This window comes from Neoarius graeffei, chromosome 15 (assembly GCF_027579695.1).
Source record: "Neoarius graeffei isolate fNeoGra1 chromosome 15, fNeoGra1.pri, whole genome shotgun sequence".
In the NCBI taxonomy this organism is placed as follows: domain Eukaryota; kingdom Metazoa; phylum Chordata; class Actinopteri; order Siluriformes; family Ariidae; genus Neoarius; species Neoarius graeffei.
In genome coordinates, this window is record NC_083583.1 from 45,836,404 (window position 1) to 45,856,827 (window position 20,424).

The following is a 20,424-nucleotide window of genomic DNA, read 5'->3' on the forward strand; positions in this document are numbered from 1 at the left end:
TTCAACTTCAGTCACTCATGCACACGTGATGGTGACTGTCGCACTTTCTTGAGGCAGGTGGCATTTATTTGTCTACTCATTTGGCCATGGTCATGTTCATCAAAAATGTGTTTGTGTTGTGAAACTGGTGCTAATGAAATAAACAAGCAGTTTACTTTATCGCTCAACTTACACACTGTTTTGCTGTGCTGTGTTAGAGAAGGCAAGAGACCACATAAGGGGTGTTCACACGGCAACTTTTACTCCGGTGTAGCACCGGGGCTGCCCCGGTAGAGCGTTCACACGGTACAAAGTTATACCGGTGTAGCCCCTGAAAGCTGCTTAAAGCGGTGCAAATCTAACCCTGCTCAGGAGGTGGTTTAAGAAATTTACTCCGGAGTAAATGCTAGTTTGCGGGGCAGCACCGATATAAAATGGGACGTCTGAACGCTACAGGGGTAGACTCACTACGCGTGAGGAGAGTTGATTACATACGGGCATTGCATAATTTGCATCCTGGTATTTTGCGTTTCCGAAATGGCGAATATCAACAACAACAGAACTGTGTGTCTTCCAGTGTTGCCAGATTGGGCGGTTTTAAGTGCATTTTGGCGGATTTGAACATATTTTGGGCTGGAAAACGTCAGCAGTATCTGGCAACACTGGTGTCTTCATCCACGTTGTTTTCCCGGCGCTTGGTGATGCCATGACAACCGGGAAAAGGAAGTACATTTTCACGCATGCGCATATTTCATTTCCGCATTATTACTATCGTATAGCACGGTCGCAAAAACTGCCGTGTGAACGCAAGTGGGGCTGCACCGGTGCTAACACGCTTCTCTCTAGGAAGCAGGCTTGTGACTTGTGAACGCTCCACAAAATTTACACCGGTGTAAGATATATCGCAACAAAATACATCAGTGCAGCATCGATGCAAATATGTGCCGTGTGAACACCCCTATAGTCTGCCATCACAGTAACAGTACAATAGAGAAGTCTTGATACAATCAAGCCTCTCTCTGTTTAATTGTTGACTGAGCTTTTGTAAAGCCTGCTAGTTCTCATTATAAAAATTCTTAGTGTTGTAACAGTAATTAACCTTGATCCGTCTCTCAAACTATACTGTGTTGGGGCCTTGAATGTCCTTGAGAAGTCCTTGAGTTTGATGTTTAAAGTGCTGATGACATGTTTTTGACATCTTTGGCGAGGTTTTATAACATAAAAAGTAATTCCCGATGATCCATATAGTAATTCACGAAGGCGCCTATTTTACAAGTTATGATAAACGCGGCTATTTGGGCAAATTTGACCGAGCTGCAGCACCCAGGAGATGAAAGAGGAGGAGGAGCTATATGACGTCAGCGAAAGAACCTTCCTCCTAACTTACCAGTTTGTTGTTGATGCGACAGGTGTTCAGTTTATCATTATTAGTATTTTTATTAGACATTATTATACATTATATATATTAGTTATTATGCCTTCGTGTTCTGTTGCCGGCTTTTGCTCCAAAACCTACAAGGATGGGGTAAGTTTATTCAAGTTTCCCAGAGATCCCGAGCTGCATGCGAAGTGGGTGAGGCAAGTCAGGCGCACTCGTGACAAGTGGGAGCCCTCACCAACATCCGTCCTGTGCTCTGAACACTTCGATTTGGATTGTTTTGACACCCTTCCCAGCTTAAAAGAATCTCTTGGGTGTTCAGTTCAGCACAAACGTGTGCTGCTACCATCAGCAGTGCCTACACAGTGTTGCCAGATTGGGAGGTTTCCCGCCCAGTTGGGCGGTTTCAAGTGCGTTTTGGTGGGTTTTGAACATATTTTGGGCTGGAAAACGTCAGCAGTATCTGTTGCCAGATACTGCTGAAGTTTTCCAGCCCAAAATATGTTCAAAACCCACCAAAATGCACTTGAAACCGCCCAACTGGGCGGGAAACCTCCCAATCTGGCAACACTGCCAGTATTCTGGAGGGGGTCTACTAGTAGCTATGCCGGATCCAAAGACGGTCCTCCTGTCAGAACATGTGTTGTGAAACGACATAAGATAAAGGTACGTAGAGCTATAGATTCTACATGATAATCATAAATGTAATCATAAAGTCGGCGTGATATCAGTCATGTATTTGCTTGTGAAAGCTTGCGGCTTTCATGTAACTGCCGCCTAGCAACGAGAGGCAAAGGGTAAAGAGGGTAGGCTATCATAGATTCTATTCGGAAGAGATCAACACAATTCTAGACTCCCAGAAGAGGAAGAGCTAGCACTAGAGAGTTCACCGGTGTTTTCATGCGCCATTTCCATTGAGTAGAACCAGAGTAGAACAGCCAGTGAACCGCAGCCTGTTCTTCCGCTGACGTCACAACATGGCCGCGAGCCACGGACCCAGTTTTCTTGCGCTGTGCAATTAAAAGTTGGATATTCACCTAACAACAGCTTCTTTTCATGTAATTATAACAGAAATCTAACATGTTTGCCATGTTGTATAGTTTAAGAAATTGCCTAGAGTCATGTTCGTGTCATCAGCCCTTTAAGAAAGTGTGGGAGCCCTGTATTTGTCATTTCTCAGCCCTCATGTTGTCATTCACCATTTTACAAATCAATTTAGTGGTTGGAGCTCTGGTGGAGTAATACAGTATTTGTTTAAATTTCACTTTGTTAGGGGTAGCATGACTCATTTTTATTACTTGATCAGTAGTTAAAAAGTAGACAACTATTTGTCCTTTTCGTTAATTAAATCCAAAACGGTTTAAGGACATCACTATTTTTAGGCTGTTTTATTTATGCAGTAAAGAGTTTTTCAGATTGCACTTCCATCAACAGCCATATGTAGGAACACACAAACACACCCTCGTCTCGTCTCGTCGTCTTCCGCTTATCCGGGACCGGGTCGCGGAGGCAGCAGTCTAAGCATGGAAGCCCAAACTTCCCTTTCCCCAGACACCTCGGCCAGCTCCTCGGGAAGAACACCGAGGCGTTCCCAGGCTAGCCGAGAGACATAGTCCCTCCAGCGTGTCCTGGGTCTTCCCCGGGGCCTCCTCCTGGGGGGACATGCCTGGAACACCTCCCCAGGGAGGCGTCCAGGAGGCATCCGAAAAAGATGCCCGAGCCACCTCAGCTGATTCCTCTCGATGTGGAGGAGCAGCGGCTCTACTCCGAGCTCCTCCCGAGTGACTGTGCTTCTCACCCTATCTCTAAGGGAGCGCCCAGCCACCCTGCGAAGGAAACTCATTTCGGCCCCTTGTATCCGCGATCTTGTTCTTTCGGTCATTACCCAAAGCTCATGACCATAGGTGAGAGTTGGAACGTAGATCGACCGGTAAATTGAGAGCTTCGCCTTTTGGCTCAGCTCCTTCTTCACCACGACGGACCGGTAAAGCGACCACATCACTGCGGAGGCTGCACCGATCCGCCTGTCAATCTCACGCGCCATCCTTCCCTCACTCGTGAACAAGATCCCGAGATACTTAAACTCCTCCGCTTGAGGCAGGACTTCTCCACCAACCTGGAGAGGGCAAGCCACCCTTTTCCGGTCGAGAACCATGGCCTCGGACTTGGAGGTGCTGATTCTCATCCCAGCCGCTTCACACTCGACTGCAAACCGCCCCAGTGCATGCTGAAGGTTCTGGTTTGAAGAAGCCAACAGGACAACATCATCCGCAAAAAGCAGAGATGAAATCCTGTGATTCCCAAACAGGATTCCTTCCGGCCCCTGACTGCACCTAGAAATTCTGTCCATAAAAATTATGAACAGAACCGGTGACAAAGGGCAGCCCTGCCGGAGTCCAACATGCACTGGGAACAGGTCTGACTTACTGCCGGCAATGCGAACCAGACTCCTGCTCCGTTCGTACAGGGACCGGACAGCCCTTAGCAAAGAGCCCCGAACCCCATACTCCCGAAGCACCCCCCACAGAATACCACGGGGGACACGGTCGAATGCCTTCTCCAGATCCACAAAGCACATGTGGACTGGTTGGGCAAACTCCCATGAACCCTCGAGCACCCTATGAAGGGTATAGAGCTGGTCCAGTGTTCCACGACCAGGACGAAAACCGCATTGTTCCTCCTGGATCCGAGGTTCGACTATTGGTCGAATTCTCCTCTCCAGTACCCTGGAGTAAACCTTCCCTGGGAGGCTGAGAAGTGTGATTTCCCCTATAATTGGAGCACACTCTCCGGTCCCCTTTCTTAAAAAGAGGGACCACCACCCCAGTCTGCCACTCCAGAGGCACTGTCCCCGACCGCCACGCGATGTTGCAGAGGCGTGTCAACCAAGACAGCCCCACAACATCCAGAGACTTGAGATACTCAGGGCGGATCTCATCCACCCCCGGTGCCTTGCCACCGAGGAGCTTGCAAACCACCTCAGTGACTTCGGCTTGGGTAATGGACGAGTCCACCTCTGAGTCATCAGCCTCAGTCTCCTCAGTGGAAGACATGACGGTGGGATTGAGGAGATCCTCAAAGTATTCCTTCCACCTCCCGACAATGTCCCCAGTCGAGGTCAACAGCTCCCCACCCGCACTGTAAACAGTGTTGGCAGAGTACTGCTTCCCCCTCCTGAGGCGCCGGACGGTTTGCCAGAATTTCTTCGAGGCCGACTGATAGTCCTTCTCCATGGCCTCCCCGAACTCCTCCCAGTTCCGAGTTTTTGCCTCCGCAACTGCCCGAGCTGCAGCACGCCTGGCCTGCCGATACCCGTCAGCTGCCTCAGGAGTCCCGGAGGTCAACATGGCCCGATAGGACTCCTTCAGCTTGACGGCATCCCTTACTTCCGGTGTCCACCACCGGGTTTGGGGATTGCCGCCACGACAGGCACCGGAGACCTTGGGGCCACAGCTCCGAACAGCTGCGTCCACAATGGAGGTAGAGAACATGGTCCACTCAGACTCAATGTCCCCCGCCTCCCTCGGAAGCTGGGAAAAGCTCTCCCGGAGGTGGGAGTTAAAGACCTCCCCAACAGAGTGCTCGGCCAGACGTTCCCAGCAGACCCTCATCATACGTTTGGGCCTGCCAGGTCTGTCCAGCTTCCTCCTCCGCCAGCGGATCCAACTCACCACCAGGTGGTGATCAGTTGACAGCTCAGCCCCTCTCTTGACCCGAGTGTCCAAGACATAGGGCCGGAGATCAGATGAAACGACTACAAAGTCGATCATCGACCTCCGACCTAAGGTGTCCTGGTGCCACGTGCACTTATGGACACCCCTATGCTCAAACATGGTGTTCGTTATGGACAAACCGTGACTAGCACAGAAGTCCAATAACAAAACACCACTCGGGTTCAGATCGGGGAAGCCGTTCCTCCCAACCACGCCCCTCCAGGTGTCACTGTTTATTTTAATTAATTAATTACTTTTTAAATAAACCATGTTCAACTCCAGCCTCAGTGCCTTCTGGAAGACAAGAGCCATACGCTGCTGATCCGACTCCAGTCCAGCTGAGTGGGACTGGATAGTGATGCAGCTTGTGGCTCTCTGAGCACTCGTTCACTCAGCCCTGATCACAACAAAATTTTGCTATGCTTTGATGCTACTTGATATCGAAGTTTTAATGGTCCCAGTGTAGTTTTGTGCAGGATTGCCACCATCTTGTCAAACACTTCTTTTCAAACTAGCAAAGTAAATTTTAGACTGCTTTCTTTACCATCAGCCTGACACCCCCCCCCAGAACTGTGTTTGTTATATAACCTTTATCTGTGTGCTTCAGGATTTCACTCCACAGAAGGAGTCAGGTGGCCGGGGAGGCAGGAAGCCTGCAGGCAGAGGCAGGAGGAAGGTAGGAAATGCAACCATCGCATTCAGAGCCAGTCAGCATTGATAATGATCCGACTCTCACCATATATTCTTGCGTCTTTTTAGAAAGCATCCTCAGATTCCGATTCAGACTCAGGATCTCAGTCGGACCATAAGCGGGACAGGAGTGATTCTGAGGATGTGAAGCCACGGCCGGCCATCTCGGGATCCGAATCTCAGTCTGGATCCAAGTCAGAGTCTGAATCGGATCCTCCACCTAGGAAAGCTTCACAGGCACGCAAGAGAGGTGAAACCAGCACCTGTTATTGGTCAATTTAGCATAATTGGTTTAGTGCCTCAGTTATATTCTTGCTGGCAGTAGAAGCAACTAAAGCTTCTCCTTTTTTAAAAGAAGCTGAAGATGTACAATACCTTATTAACTAGTAAATGCCTATATGTGTTTTCAGAAAAACCACCACAGAAGCCACGTGCAAGGAAGCCTAAACCAGCACCAGAAAGACCTCCTTCCTCTTCTTCAGACAGTGACAGGTGGGCAAGGATTTTTCACACTGAAACTGTTTAAAATTATTATTGTTGTCTCATAGAATAGATAAACTTGCATGTATGATTTGAGTGTAAACTCTCATGGTTTCTAGTCACCAAACATGCAAACTGTTTATATCGGTAATCTGCAAGAGTGTTATTTATGTAGCTTGTATTAGTAGAAGGAAATGTTTGCTTATTAATTATGTTCAATACACACCCAGGTAACCAAATGTCATAGCATCTAGTTATTGGAGTGTCAATTCGGGCTAAAATATTACAGCTGTGTTTAGCCATTATGATGTATGTTAAAACGCACGTAAAACTGAGACTGGTTGGTTGAGTTTGTTTGTTTGCTTTTTGCAGTGACAGCGGGTCGGACCAAATCAGTGATTGGAAGAAACGAGACGAGCAGCGGCGGCGGGAGCTGGAGGAGCGGAGGAAGAAGGAAGAGGCGGAGGAGCTACGTCGGCTGAGGGAGAGAGAGAAGGAAGAGGAGGAGAAAAGGAAGAAGGAAAAAGAGAGCAAAGGACGGAAAGGCGACGACAGCAGTAGCAGCAGCAGCAGCAGCTCAGATGAAGGTGTAGACGACCATCCTCTCAAGAAGTCCAAGAAACCGCCGCCGCCTCCTATCCCTGCGCCTTCAGATTCTGATTCACAGTCACCCGCTGAGGCAAGATTACGCTTAAAACACATTTTATTTTCAGCTGGTGGGATATTACGGAAATGTCACTTACTTGATTTTCATTCTCAGGTGAAAAAGTCAGCTAAACGTCAAGATGGCCAGAAAGGCAGACAAAAGAAGGAGAAGGGGCTAAAAGAGAAAAGGGAGAGGAAGGAGAAGAAGGTGCAGCGATCTGAGGATAAACACAGAGCGAGGTAAACACAGATATTTGCCTCTTTTTTTGGGAGGGGATTATCCCCAATACATGTCATCCTTCCCATCCTGAGAGCATGGCCAAATTTGTTCCTCCCTGGTTTCTTGCCCATGCATGCCTATGGCAGGTATCTGTCACCTTTTTTGTCTCGTTTTCATACTGAACTGAATTTTAGTGTTGAGTTGATTCTTTCTGATTGGAACTGTTCATGGGCGGCACGGTGGTGTAGTGGTTAACACTGTCGCCTCACAGCAAGAAGCTTCTGGGTTCGAACCCAGTGGCCGACGGGGGCCTTTCTGTGTGGAGTTTGCATGTTCTCCCCGTGTCTGCGTGGGTTTCCTCTGGGTGCTCTGGTTTCCCCCACAGTCCAAAGACATGCAGTTAGGTTAACATAGGACGGCCTTGGGCTGAAATTAGTCTGGCTAACGCGACTTCAAAGCTCTGCGAGCATTTGGTCTGGCAAAGATATTAAGCCAAACCGTTTCCCAGAGCCCGTGGTTGACCCGCCTCCCTGAAATGCCTCAGTTTGCTACTGGTCGAAGCCAGAAAAGGCTGTGACGAAGCTTAAACCAATCACATCACTCTTTCCTCTGACGTATGTGACGCGACGGGGCTAACTGGTAGATTAAACTGTTACTGAAGCCGGTCGGGAGCAAGGCGAAAACGGCCTTCCTTTCAATAAATACCTCCAGGGCTGCTCTTTGCTCCGTTTTCAATGAGAACTTGCTCCATGTTCGTAATGTTTCTAGTGAATGAAGCGCTTCCGGCATAGATTCTGTAAACAATCTATGGCTTCCGGTCGCAGTTCTACTACGTCACTGCCTTGAACACGCCTCTACTCAGGGCCGTTGGAGATGCTCAAAGTTGATTGGCTCCCGATTTTTTGGGAGCTTGGAAGAGCTGTAGATAGCTTGCCTGGCCAGACTAAGCTCGCAACAGGCCCTCGTGTTGCGTCACGCTTAGGATGGGCGGGCCCAGGCTAGGCTGAAGTGCCCAAGAGTGGCGGCGCGCATGTATGCAGCGGCTTTGCTCTCCTGTGATGAACTAAATTTTGTTGTACATTTGTGCAGTGACAATAAAGGCATTCTATTCTATTCTGTCCTGATAAGGTCTAAGCCTGAGAAGCCAAAACGACGATCTGAGCGTCCACCTGAGAAGCGAGTAGAGAAGAAAAAAGGTGATGAATGGCACATCTGCACACCATCTGCTCATCAGTTGTTAATGGACTTGTATAGTCCTTTTTCCTCATACTTTCATTTTAATGTGTTGCATCCCTTCAGAGCCATCTCCAGAAGAGAAACTCCAAAAGCTGCACACGGATATTAAGTTTGCACTGAAAGTGGACAACCCTGTAAGTTTGTGCTACCTTAGTTGTTAATAATCTGTTACAATTTGAACTAATTGAGTTTGAATGACTGGATGGTGTTTCAGCTGATTTTGGGAGTGAAATGCTAATTGAAAAAAAAGACTGACTGACTGATTGATTCATTATTTTTTTTCTTGTGTGTGCGTGTCTCTCTCTCTCTCTCTCTCTCTCTCTCTCTCCATTTTGGTTGAATTTCAGTGTTTGCATGCACTGCACACTGAACGCATTCTATCCATTCTTCCACTTGGCTTTGTCAGTTCCTGTTATTAATGTAGTATTAACTTTTTGTTTAATGAACCAAAGGACTGTCATGTTTTATCCACTTGTAGTTACATTTTAATGTTGCGCCACATTAAATTTTAAAAAAATGCAGCTTGTCGGGTTACAGAAAAAGCACAAAGTGTTAAGTCCTTCTTATTGAGGACATTCTTGTGGAGGAAAACTAAGTTACAGCTGTAACTGACACTAAGACTTCTTCCATAAAAAAGAGCAAAATGAACATGTCCTTCCAACTTTTTGTAAGGACAAGTTGTAAGTTGTTAATATAGAAATGTTGCATTATCAAGAATGCATTAATATAAATTTGTGATTAACCTTGCAGTCTTGAGCTATTATCAGAGCTTCTGTGTTAGACATTTAATGAACACCTCGTATTGAACCAGAGTTCGACAGTGCTGTGGTATAAAGCAAAATAACCTATGGGCCTGTTTTCTGTTGTGCTCCTGAGAGTTGGGAATGAGATCTGCAGTGTGGTGTTATCAGTAATTAATTTTTTATTTTTAAACTTTTTCCCTTATTTCAGGACATTGAAAAATGTTTACAGGCCTTGGAGGAGCTGAGTGCTGTACCAGTCACCAGTCAAATCCTACAAAAGAACTCTGACGTCATCACGACACTGAAAAAGGTCTGCCTTCCGTATTCACGTATTTAACTCCATGTTCACATGCAAGCTGGAGTCTCGTTTGAGCACCAGACCGTAAAGTAGAGCATTATAACAAGTGAACAGTAAAAAGATATTCAGGGAACATGTGGAAAGCATCAAATGGTAAATGCAAAGCAGTCTGACAGGATGGATAAAATGATAAAATACAAAACAATGTTAATATCTCATTCTACTCTTTATTGGAGAGTGGGAGGAAAAATAATCAGCCAAAAATATTAAATATTTGAGCAGAAAGGGTATAAAACCTGAAGAGTCCAAAACACATCATTTACCATCATGATGGTTATGTTGATCAGGTTCTGATGAGGATTTATTTATTTCCTTTTATTATTAATTTTCAGTTCAGCTCATAAAGTGGAACCTGTGGCACAATAAACATACACCTAATCCACAACTTTTTTTTTTTTTCTTTTGAAAACTTTTAAGCAGATCTATCAACTTTTTTTTTTTTTTAAACAGAATGTGTTACTGATACAAATTGTAATTTAACTGGAAGATAAATAGTCTGTTGTATGCTACGATGTTTGAAAAGTCCAGTGCAAACTCCTCTCCGTCTCTGTTCAACAGATTCGCCGGTACAAGGCGAGCAGTGCAGTAATGGAAAAGGCTACGGAGGTCTACAACAAATTAAAACTCCAGTTTGTTGGGAAGCTGGAGACAAATAAACCAAAACCTCAGGAGAAGGATGAGGGGGAAAATAAAACTGAGCCACTGAGCACAGGTAATTTTTCCATGGTGATTGACTGTGAACACATTTTCTTGTTTTCCTCCCCTCAGTTTTCCATTTGTCTGGTTCTCTGTATAGTCTCTGACTGACTTAAAACTGCTAGTCCCTCAGTGCGACGCCATGGCTTCGTAGCTTGCTAAAATTCAAACACTGAGTGCGTTTACATGCACATAGAGAAAATCGAATTTCTGCCTTAGCTCGACTGAAATCGAGTTCTAAATGCCATGGATACACCTTAGCTCGGCTGAAATCAAAACGAACCGGATTTCTCTTAATCGAGCTACGCGACCTAGATTATGTGATTGTAGCCGAGCTACTTGGTGCATGTAACCCTGTCGAGCTACTTACTTCCCTTCCGGAAGTGACGAGTGACGAGACCACAAGCGAGAAACACAACAGCCTCGGTCGGCATGACAACAGTAGTAGTAGCGAGCAGCAGAAGAGGTCAGGAGGAACAAGGAGACAAAAAAACAAAAACAATTGAACTTTGTGTGTTTATTAAGACATATAAGTTAAATTGTAAGCAAAAAATGGACTTTAGAAAAATATACAATTGTGCAAAATAAGACTACATTCAGACTGCACCCTGAAACGACCCATATCTGATTTTTTTTTTTTTGCCCATATGCGACCTGTATCCGATTTGTTATTGACAATCTGAACGACGCAGATCCGATTTTTTCACATGCGACCCAGGCCGCTTGGATATGTGGTCCTAAATCCGATGCATATCCGATATTTTCACATGCGACTGCAGTCTGACCAGACAGGTCGCATTCATGCGACCTACACGTCATCAACAAGAGACAAACGTCACTATTCTGCGTTGGCTAATCCCGCCTCTTTGGTGGAAAACAACAACATTTGTACAGTTTTCAGAATTTAAATAGACTTTTATAGAATTGATCAAGCTAATGGTGGATTTGGTAGGGACCTGGATGTTGATCTGTTAGCCTGATTAAATAAAACAGTTTCTATAACTGATTTATAACTTAAACCATCCTGTATTACAAGATTATAAAATTGTTCTGGAAATTTCAAGTAATTTGACACCTTCGGTCTCATTAGCCACCGCCACAAAAACCACATCGCCAGGTCTCGCCTCATCTCCATAGCAAACTGCACTGGTGTTTCTGCACCTTGAGCCAGTGCTGAGAGAAGTTGCAGAATTCAGCTGGCTATAAACAATCTAAATAAATATTTATAAAAATGTAGAAAAAGTTTATTAATATGACGAAATAAATATGTGCAAATTATTAAGCCTGAATTAAGAGTTTGGTAATACAGCGGCCGTATCCCAAATGACTGCCTACTGAAGCTCGAGTGCACTATATAGGGTTTAAAAATCCATTACTTCCTAGTAACATGTAGTGCACTTATATAGAAATTAGAGAGACATTTAGGAGTCAACCCTCGTTACCAGGCTACACGTTTTCATTTCAGTTCAGAAACAAAAACACACACGAGACCTCACACTAACACTAACCAGATAATTTAAAAAAAAAATCATTAAACATGAGTGCGCTTTTTTTTTTTTTTGGTTTACGTATTACATAGATGTGCTTATTACGTGTCAATTTGCGCATGCGGGATACTTTTGGGTCGTTTTCCGTTCATATTGGAGATCGCACACAAGTCTCATATAATTGGTAATGTGAACGGCCTAACAAAAAAAATCGGATTTCACAACAAATCGGATATGGGTCGTTTCGGGTTGCAGTCTGAACGTAGTGCAAGTTGTCTGACAAAACAGTGGTCTGCGCAGGACAGTTTGTAGCCAGCAGGTGGCAATGACATGTGGTGTGAATGTAAAGTGGAAATCACTCCTCTTCTTCATGACAACCAGAAGTGTACCAACACGATGGGGCGTGTAGCGCCACCTGTGGCTCGGGTGCACAATGTACCTCACACAATAGCTCGATTTCCTTGTGTGCATGTAGGATTGGATTTCTCTGGCACCCCTGCTGGGACCCTTAGCTCGATTACCGACAGTAGCTCGATTTGGATGTGCATGTAAACGCACTGACACTTCATCTTAATAGTATCAAGCCCTTTGTTTTATTGGATTATGAAATACTACATTCTGTCAAAGTAGAAAGTGATATTTAATATTCGAGACAATTCAGAACCTGTATGGAAGCAAACTACGAGCTTTTAACTTATTCCCACTGACCAGGTTCCGTTCGGATTTACTCTCTGATTTATTTCTCTCTCATTTGCTCAAGATTCCAAACCAGTGAATGGAGAGTCCGAAGCTGAGAAAAAGGACGTTGTTTCTGAATGTGAATCTAAGGATCCAAAGTCTGCAGAGCAGGAGGAGCAAAGTGATCACCAATCACAGAACAATGAGAGGTAAATAATTATTTTTTAAAAAAGGTTTTACTTAATTGTAAATATACACAGGTTTTGTTTTCTTTCTTTTTTTTTTTTTTTTTGGTTCATTTTGTCCTAAGGACATATGCACTTTTGCACTCCACTGTGTAACATTAATTTTCAACTAGTGACTTGAACCAATAGCTTATTATCTGTTATTGTTGGCTACCAAAACAAATGTAATTAGCTCAAACAGTCCAAAGTATCTGTCCACACAAAGGGCATCTCGTGAACACCCGTCTTGAAATCTGAACACTTGAATTTAAGGCCAGTCCTGATTTCTGAGGTGTGTGGCAGTTACACTTTCATTTTAACAAGCGTTTCAATTCACATTAGCTGTCTCATAAAATGCAAGCTTGTGCAGTGTGCTTTTATTTTTTTCCCCTCCCACTCGCATCCATCGGTGAAGCGTAAAATCGATAGAAATACCCTGAAATCACAAAATTCCACTTTCTATACCAGGGATTGTCTGAGCTGAGAACTTGAAATAATACCGTAGCAGGACTGCAATGTATTGGGGGGGGGGACTGGCAGCAGTTCAGTGATGCTAGTTTTCTCAACGCAGAATCAGCTTGGCTGATGTAGCAGATCCTCTTATGACCAATCCCATGCAGTTATGTAAATTATTTAGCATGATGGCAGCTCATCATAGCAGAGACTGTTTCCTGGGTTAGAGACGTCAGTTCCGAAAGGGGAGTTTTCTCATCTGTTCAGGGTCTATGGCTCTCGACAAACATAGTAATGTCGTGCCACTATGAATGATTACTGACAAGTAATTACAGCTGGCCCAGCTTTGTCTGTCCTGATACCATGTTTTTTCATTAGTACAGGTGTACTTTTTTAGTGTTTTGTTGGTTTGTTTATTTATTTATTTGATAATTATAGTACATGTGTAGCTTTACCATGCTTTTGGTACATGCTGCTCCTTCTGAGGCCCAGCTGTGAGACTACATGTTGAATTTGACACAAGAATGACAATCCAAAAATAATTTTAATACTCTTTGTTGATCGAAGTGAAAGTGTTGATGAATAAAAAATAAAACGGGCCAGGGCATGCTATTATTGGAAAGTAATTTATGGTGTTATGATTCATGTCTTACACACAGAGATTTACCAATGATTGCTATTGAAGGAAACATAATGCTTTTCAATCGTTTCTAGTAATATAGATGAGTGATTCCACGCTTATGGGTACTGAAATGGGGACATGAACTTATTTTTAAAAATTCACCTAAAACCATTTCTTTTTTTACCATCAGGTCACAAAACATGTAATCTTTAATGAATGATGTGTTAAAAGATAACTTTAATTTTCTGAGATGTAATAAAAACATATTTATATGCCAAAGTCAGAACGTAACAGAAGTGTTGTGGACATATATATATTCTCAATTTTAACAATGTAGAATTACTTTTTGAAACATAGGAAGGTGATGTTTTAGCAAATATAATTAATAAACATGTGTAGTAGAATAAACATACACATTCTTTCAATAAGATTAACATGGTATATAGCTAGATTGTAATTAATTTGTAACAGACGCGAGATGGACAATCGTAACAGAAGTAATGTAACAGACATCATTTTGGAACTCATAGGCTTGACTTTGGCATATAAATATGTTTTTATTACATCTCAGAAAATTAAAGTTATCTTTTAACATATCATTCATTAAAGATTACATGTTTTGTGACCTGATGGTAAAAAAAGAAATGGTTTTAGGTGAATAAGTTCATGTCCCCATTTCAGTACCCATAAGCGTGGAATCACTCATATAGTTAACTATAAAGTTTTACATATAATGTTCTGGACTGTCTGCAGCGTTCCTCTCCAACTTCGTATTTATTTACTTATTTATTTCTCGTTTTAAGTTAATAAAACGTGCAAGTGCGGTGTCCTCTGTTTCCCATGGTGGGAAAACTTATTGATTTATTATAACACATGGACACTGGAGACTGCTTTTTCTAAATGTTATCTAGACAGTTGACAATGTTTTATCTATTTATTAATGTCTGTAGCGCACATTTGATCATATATTTAAATGTTAATTTGGGCAAAATATTGTTATATCAGGGCGGCACGGTGGTGTAGTGGTTAGCGCTGTCGCCTCACAGCAAGAAGGTCCGGGTTCGAGCCCCGTAGCTGGCGAGGGCCTTTCTGTGTGGAGTTTGCATGTTCTCCCCGTGTCCGCGTGGGTTTCCTCCGGGTGCTCCGGTTTCCCCCACAGTCCAAAGACATGCAGGTTAGGTTAACTGGTGAGACTAAATTGACCGTAGGTGTGAATGTGAGTGTGAATGGTTGTCTGTGTCCAGGGCTCGAAATTAACTTTTTTTCTTTGTGTCCCCCAGTGGTCCCGAATTCTGTGTTGTATTGTCCCGAATGGAAGCAATAGTGTCCCCATTTTTTTCCTCTCTGAAATAACCAGTGGTTAATATTATCATATGAAGTCTCATCTCATCTCATTATCTCTAGCTGCTTTATCCTGCCCTACAGGGTCGCAGGCAAGCTGGAGCCCATCCCAGCTGACCACGGGCGAAAGGCGGGGTACACCCTGGACAAGTCGCCAGGTCATCACAGGGCTGACACATAGACACAGACAACCATTCACACTCACACCTACGGTCAATTTAGAGTCACCAGTTAACCTAACCTGCATGTCTTTGGACTGTGGGGGAAACCGGAGCACCCGGAGGAAACCCACGCGGACACGGGGAGAACATGCAAACTCCACACAGAAAGGCCCTCGCCGGCCCCGGGGCTCGAACCCAGGACCTTCTTGCTGTGAGGCGACAGCGCTAACCACTACACCACCGTGCCGCCCATCATATGAAGTTACTATTATATTTGCAACTATGCGATTTTGAACCCCTTATATCATTTTTACAATAAGTCACAAGACACAAGCGACACATGTCCTATACATCATCTACTTCAAAATTACAGTTATTGCATTTTCAGTTTATTAAACTTTGGCGATCTCACTGTATGAATAGATACCCGTTTATTTAAAGGGGCCAACTAGCTCATTCAGAAAATGTTTCAACTCCCTACATCTGCAGTACACTTTAGTTGAAAATAAGACCCCTTTTATGTTCATTTCATCTACTTATACCTTGAATATCTGTTGGTACTTATAAGGCCAACTTATAATTTTCACCATTACCGTTATCCATTTTTATGAACTTTCCGTTATCCATTTTTATGAACTTTCCGTTATCCATTTTATGAACTTTCGCTGCCGAAGCGTGGGTGCAAATGTTAGCAACATCAACATAGTGGCAGGTCCGAGCCTAGTTGTGCTGCTGACTGACTAAACTTTCTGAACTAGAAAGACACCAAGAAAACTCACTTATTCTGTTGAACGGTATCTTCCGTCAATATCATCCACATCATTCCTGTTGTATTTTATAACGTGTCTAACAGTGTTAGACACGTTATATAGCGTTGCCTGCAGACCAGGCGATGACACTTTGGATCCTGAAGGTCCCGGAGACGTTATGTCTGGGCTTTCAGTTTCTTCCCCGCGGTCGGTCCGCTTCAACCACTTCAGCATTTTTGTTCTGGCAAGAGTCGGCGCAGCGTGTGCGGTAGCAATTCCATTCCAAGTCCATATAATGCGGACTCCGGCCGAAGATTCTAGAACAGAATGCGCTGCTCTGTAGCCTACGGATGCAGGTGCATCGAAAGTGTAGCTACTATGTATTTTTCGCTGTTAACGTTTTAAAATTAAAATTGACAAATTAGGTGAATGTCTACGTATGTGTTACGGCTTTGTAAATAATATTAATGTAGAACTTTTTTCCTAGATCTATTTTTTTCCATTGTCCCGGGATTGTCCCAGATATGATAATTTTGTGTCCCGATGACATTTTTTATGGTCCCCGGGACATCGGGACACCGTTAGTTTCGAGCGCTGTCTGTGTCTATGTGTCAGCCCTGTGATGACCTGGCGACTTGTCCAGGGTGTACCCCGCCTTTCGCCCGTAGTCAGCTGGGATAGGCTCCAGCTTGCCTGCGACCCTGTAGAAGGACAAAGTGGCTAGAGATGATGAGATGAGATTGTTATATCAACAACTTCTTACAGAAACCTTCGCCATACCCATACGTAGACATTTAATGTTTTTCCTCTTAGCTTTATATTGTGTAGCTCATTGCTGTGGATTAATGGTTTGAGAAATGATAATGTATTGTATTATAATATGTGCATTAATCTTCAATGTAGGCCTGTGATTTGTATAGACCCTTTGTACTGGCGTCACATTTACGTTAGCAACCATCGCTACTCTTGCCCTGGGCGACAAGCAAACTTTGTTTCGGTACTGTTCACCAACTGAAGCCGAGCAAAGATGGCCGATGTCTGTGTCGCTGTTGTCCGAAGAAAACTACAGCGCAAAAAAAAGCTCTACTACCAGATTACTTGCATAATCTTAGGCTACATCCACATGACAACAGCAATGAGGTTGTTTTTTTTTTTTTTTTAAAATATCGCGTCCACATGGGCAACGGATCAGTAAAATATCAGGTTCATATGGCAACGCAACGCTTGCTGAAAACGATGCAATACACATGCCACACCACTACGTGCGCTGTAAGACGGTCCCATCGGAGACACCAGAACAATAGAAGTAGACGCATGCGCATAACTGCGCATGCGCATAACTGCGCATGCGCATAACTGCGCATGCGCATAACTGCGCATGCGCATAACTGCGCATGCGCACAATGACTATCCCTGTCACTGTTACATGCACACACTTTCTCACTCCCTATCCTATGGATATAGTCTCTTTTAAATCATGTGCTCGTTTTTTGAATGGAGACGCGGAAAGAGGAATAAACGGGGGTAGATGGAAGCTGGTACGCCAACATTCTGATATCCTCCAGAATTCTTTAATGGACCAGAATAAACATCTGAAGAGGTGAGATCGCTCCTTTTTTTTTTTTTTTCTCCTCCCTATTTTTGCTGGCGGGATTGACTCTGCCCTAAGGGCTATTCTCTCTCTCTCTCTCTCTCTCTCTCTCTCTCTCTCTCTCTCTGCACCATTACACAATAAATATTCACAGTGAAAATATTTTGCAAGCGCGTTTCATGAACCAAGTTATAGGATTTGTTGACAACTGGCATCGAGTTCGTTACACTTCTACCCGGCGTGAAGCACTGACAGTCATGTGGTTGTGACATCATTGTAAACAAATCCGTTCTACTCATCCAGATGACTTCGCAACGGCTCCGTTGCCAGATTTTTTTCACTCTGGAACCTGTTCTCAAAAGTTTTCGTTTTGGGGCACCCAAAACGCCGGTGCCGTGTGGACGCCAGGCCGAAACGATAAACAATTTTATCAGATTCACCTGAATCCGTTGCCATGTGGACAGGGCCTTAGTCAGAAAGAAGCAAAGGATAGATGTACATGGAAATTAGTTTATTAGTGGTCATGATTTGTATAAAATTCCTCAAAACGACTGGAGTAATGGTGTAGATTTGTGGCCTAGCGTTAGCTACATGGATGTTGGACAGCTTAAAAAAACCTACAAAATCAAGAAAATCTTCTTTTGTGTAAATAATTTTTCCTGACCTCAGCTTTTGGGAACAGAGTGCTGCAAAAGCCAAACATTTTCCATCTAAGGACTCTGACCTGAACTGTGGGCTAGATGGTATTCCTGGCCCTCCATGTCTCAGCAACCACAAGGACATCTAGTTACAGAGCTATTTGCACTCTCATTTTATAGATTTTTTTTTTTTAACAATAATTAGTGTCAATCTCAAGTGTTTTATTTGTAAAATAACGATATCTTGCGCTAGACTTATAATATTGTAAGATTTTAATTTTACCTAATAGTGGATGGTACAATAGTTACAAACGCTAACAGAACCAGCACATTCCAATTATAGTTACTATATGACTACAGTAGCTACAGTTACCCTTGCAGTAATAATTTCAGTAAATGGTTAATGTTCAGTTCTCTCTTCATTTATTCTCTATTCAAAAGGCACAACTGAGTCACACAGGTTAATAAGTGTGCAATTGACTAACAGTTTTATCCAAATTAGTTTTTTTTTCCTGCCTTGGTTGATTTTATTTCCATTTCACATGCATGCAGCTGTTGTAAAGTTCAGTCTGTGTGAGTAGAACACTCTCGAACTGGAGATTCATTACCACACTCTGGCTCCCTGGTGACATTTTGCACAGGACTGGGTTCCTTTGATAACAGAAGCAAAGCTCCAGTGCTCTCTGCTTTTAATCTTCTTAACCTCTTCTGCTCTTTATATCATGATATCTCAGGATGTGTGTGGATGGTATTTATTTATTTATTTAGTTAGTTAGTTAGTTAACTATTTTTTTTTAATGTCTGAGTTGTTTTGCTTGGTGCTCATTCTGGGTTTTTTGTGTCGAATAAGGAAGTTACTTCCCCTGTAATAAGATCACTTTCATGAATAAGCTAACTTGAAATGCGAGCAGAAATAAAACAAGATTCTTATACAAACTCTTCCTTACTCACTTATGACTTGTATTTTAGAAAAAAAAAGTACTTACCTGAAATAAAATTTATCGCTATAAACGTGGGTATTTGTAAACTTCTGTAGAGTTTTCAGGGTTAGATCCTCTCGTCGTATTCTCTTTTTAATCACTTATTTCTTCACTGTCCTTGCAGCATTTACTTCCTTACCATTTTTTTTTTTCTTGATGGTAGGGAGAGGGTAATACTACTTTTTATCTATTTGAACAACCACCAATGAACCATATTTAAGCCTTGCTTACATGAAAGAGTGTGTCTGTCTGTCCCCCAGGTGAAATTATCCCGTGATGTATGGCATCATGTGTAAGGGCTCTATTATCAGAGCTGCTGTTATAGAAATTTAAGGCAAAACAAACTCTGACCTCCTAGAATCATGCGGTTATATACCTTTAATGCTATGAGCTAGTGGCACTAAATGCCTGGGGCTTTTGTGGTTGCATCTTTGTTGCCTTATCAATGAATGAAACTGGCTGTGCCTTCTTTCAGGCTGGAAGGAGACAGCCCTGCTGAGCAACAGTCGCAGACAACTGAGGAAACGGATCAGACTTCAAGGGCAGACACAGAGCCTCCCCTCCAAAGTTGAAGACCTAAACTGCTCTTTTCTTAACTGAACTGTGAACTTTTGTCATTGATTTGTGTGCTCTGTGAAGATGTTATCCTTACACGAGACTGCATCGATCTTACACGTGTACACATACTGACTCTTTCCTTACATTTGTGTCGGTTTTGTCCATCATTTATAAACACCTGCCCTGACGTTTGTATATAAATTTATACAAAAGGTATTCCCAGTATGAATAAGGTCAACAAGGGCTTTGTTTGGGTTCAGTGTGGCAGTGGTCCTGCGCGAAATGATGTTTGGTCAACAGTGACTGAATCATCGTTATTTAAAGACACTGATATTTAAAGCAAACGTCCAGGCCCTGATGTGTGACAAAACAATGTGTTCGGTACTTAGTAGGCCACCTTTTGTTAACCAGACTCCTTTTTTTTTTTTCTTTTGTATATAAAAAAAGAAAACCAAGAAAAAGGCTTTGTTTCCCCTATTAACTATATGTAAATTAAGCCATACAGCAGGAGTTAAGGACCTGTACAGGTATACAGTAGCGCACCTGACTTTTAACCAACATGTGAAGTATGATTTGCAGTTATAGTGATGAGGGGCTTAAAGTTCTGTAGAGTTGTCCAGTCTGTTCGTTATTAATTCTGTGTCTGACACCTCAACACGTTTTGGCAGAAGTTGAACATTTGCTTTGTCTTGCCTATATAGATGTTTTTAGTGCAAATGTAAATCGGTCAGATCATTTTTATCATTGAAAAACTGAAATAAACGTCAGCATGGTGGCCCTAATAATTGATATTTTTAAAATATG

General features: G+C 43.1%; 1 protein-coding gene across 1 annotated transcript in view; it reads left to right on the top strand.

Annotated features, from left to right (window-relative positions):
- hdgfl2 (HDGF like 2) overlaps nt 1-20,409 on the top strand; it is a 28,483-nt gene extending 8,074 nt beyond the window's left edge. The window contains exons 6-16 of the mRNA XM_060941476.1: nt 5,678-5,746; nt 5,830-6,010; nt 6,171-6,252; nt 6,613-6,919; nt 7,001-7,125; nt 8,234-8,301; nt 8,405-8,475; nt 9,293-9,394; nt 10,001-10,154; nt 12,386-12,512; nt 19,538-20,409. Coding sequence (XP_060797459.1) covers nt 5,678-5,746; nt 5,830-6,010; nt 6,171-6,252; nt 6,613-6,919; nt 7,001-7,125; nt 8,234-8,301; nt 8,405-8,475; nt 9,293-9,394; nt 10,001-10,154; nt 12,386-12,512; nt 19,538-19,634 — 1,383 coding nt within the window. The 3' untranslated portion in view covers nt 19,635-20,409. The remainder of the gene's footprint in view (nt 1-5,677; nt 5,747-5,829; nt 6,011-6,170; nt 6,253-6,612; nt 6,920-7,000; nt 7,126-8,233; nt 8,302-8,404; nt 8,476-9,292; nt 9,395-10,000; nt 10,155-12,385; nt 12,513-19,537) is intronic.
- Nucleotides 20,410-20,424: the final 15 nt, after the last annotated feature.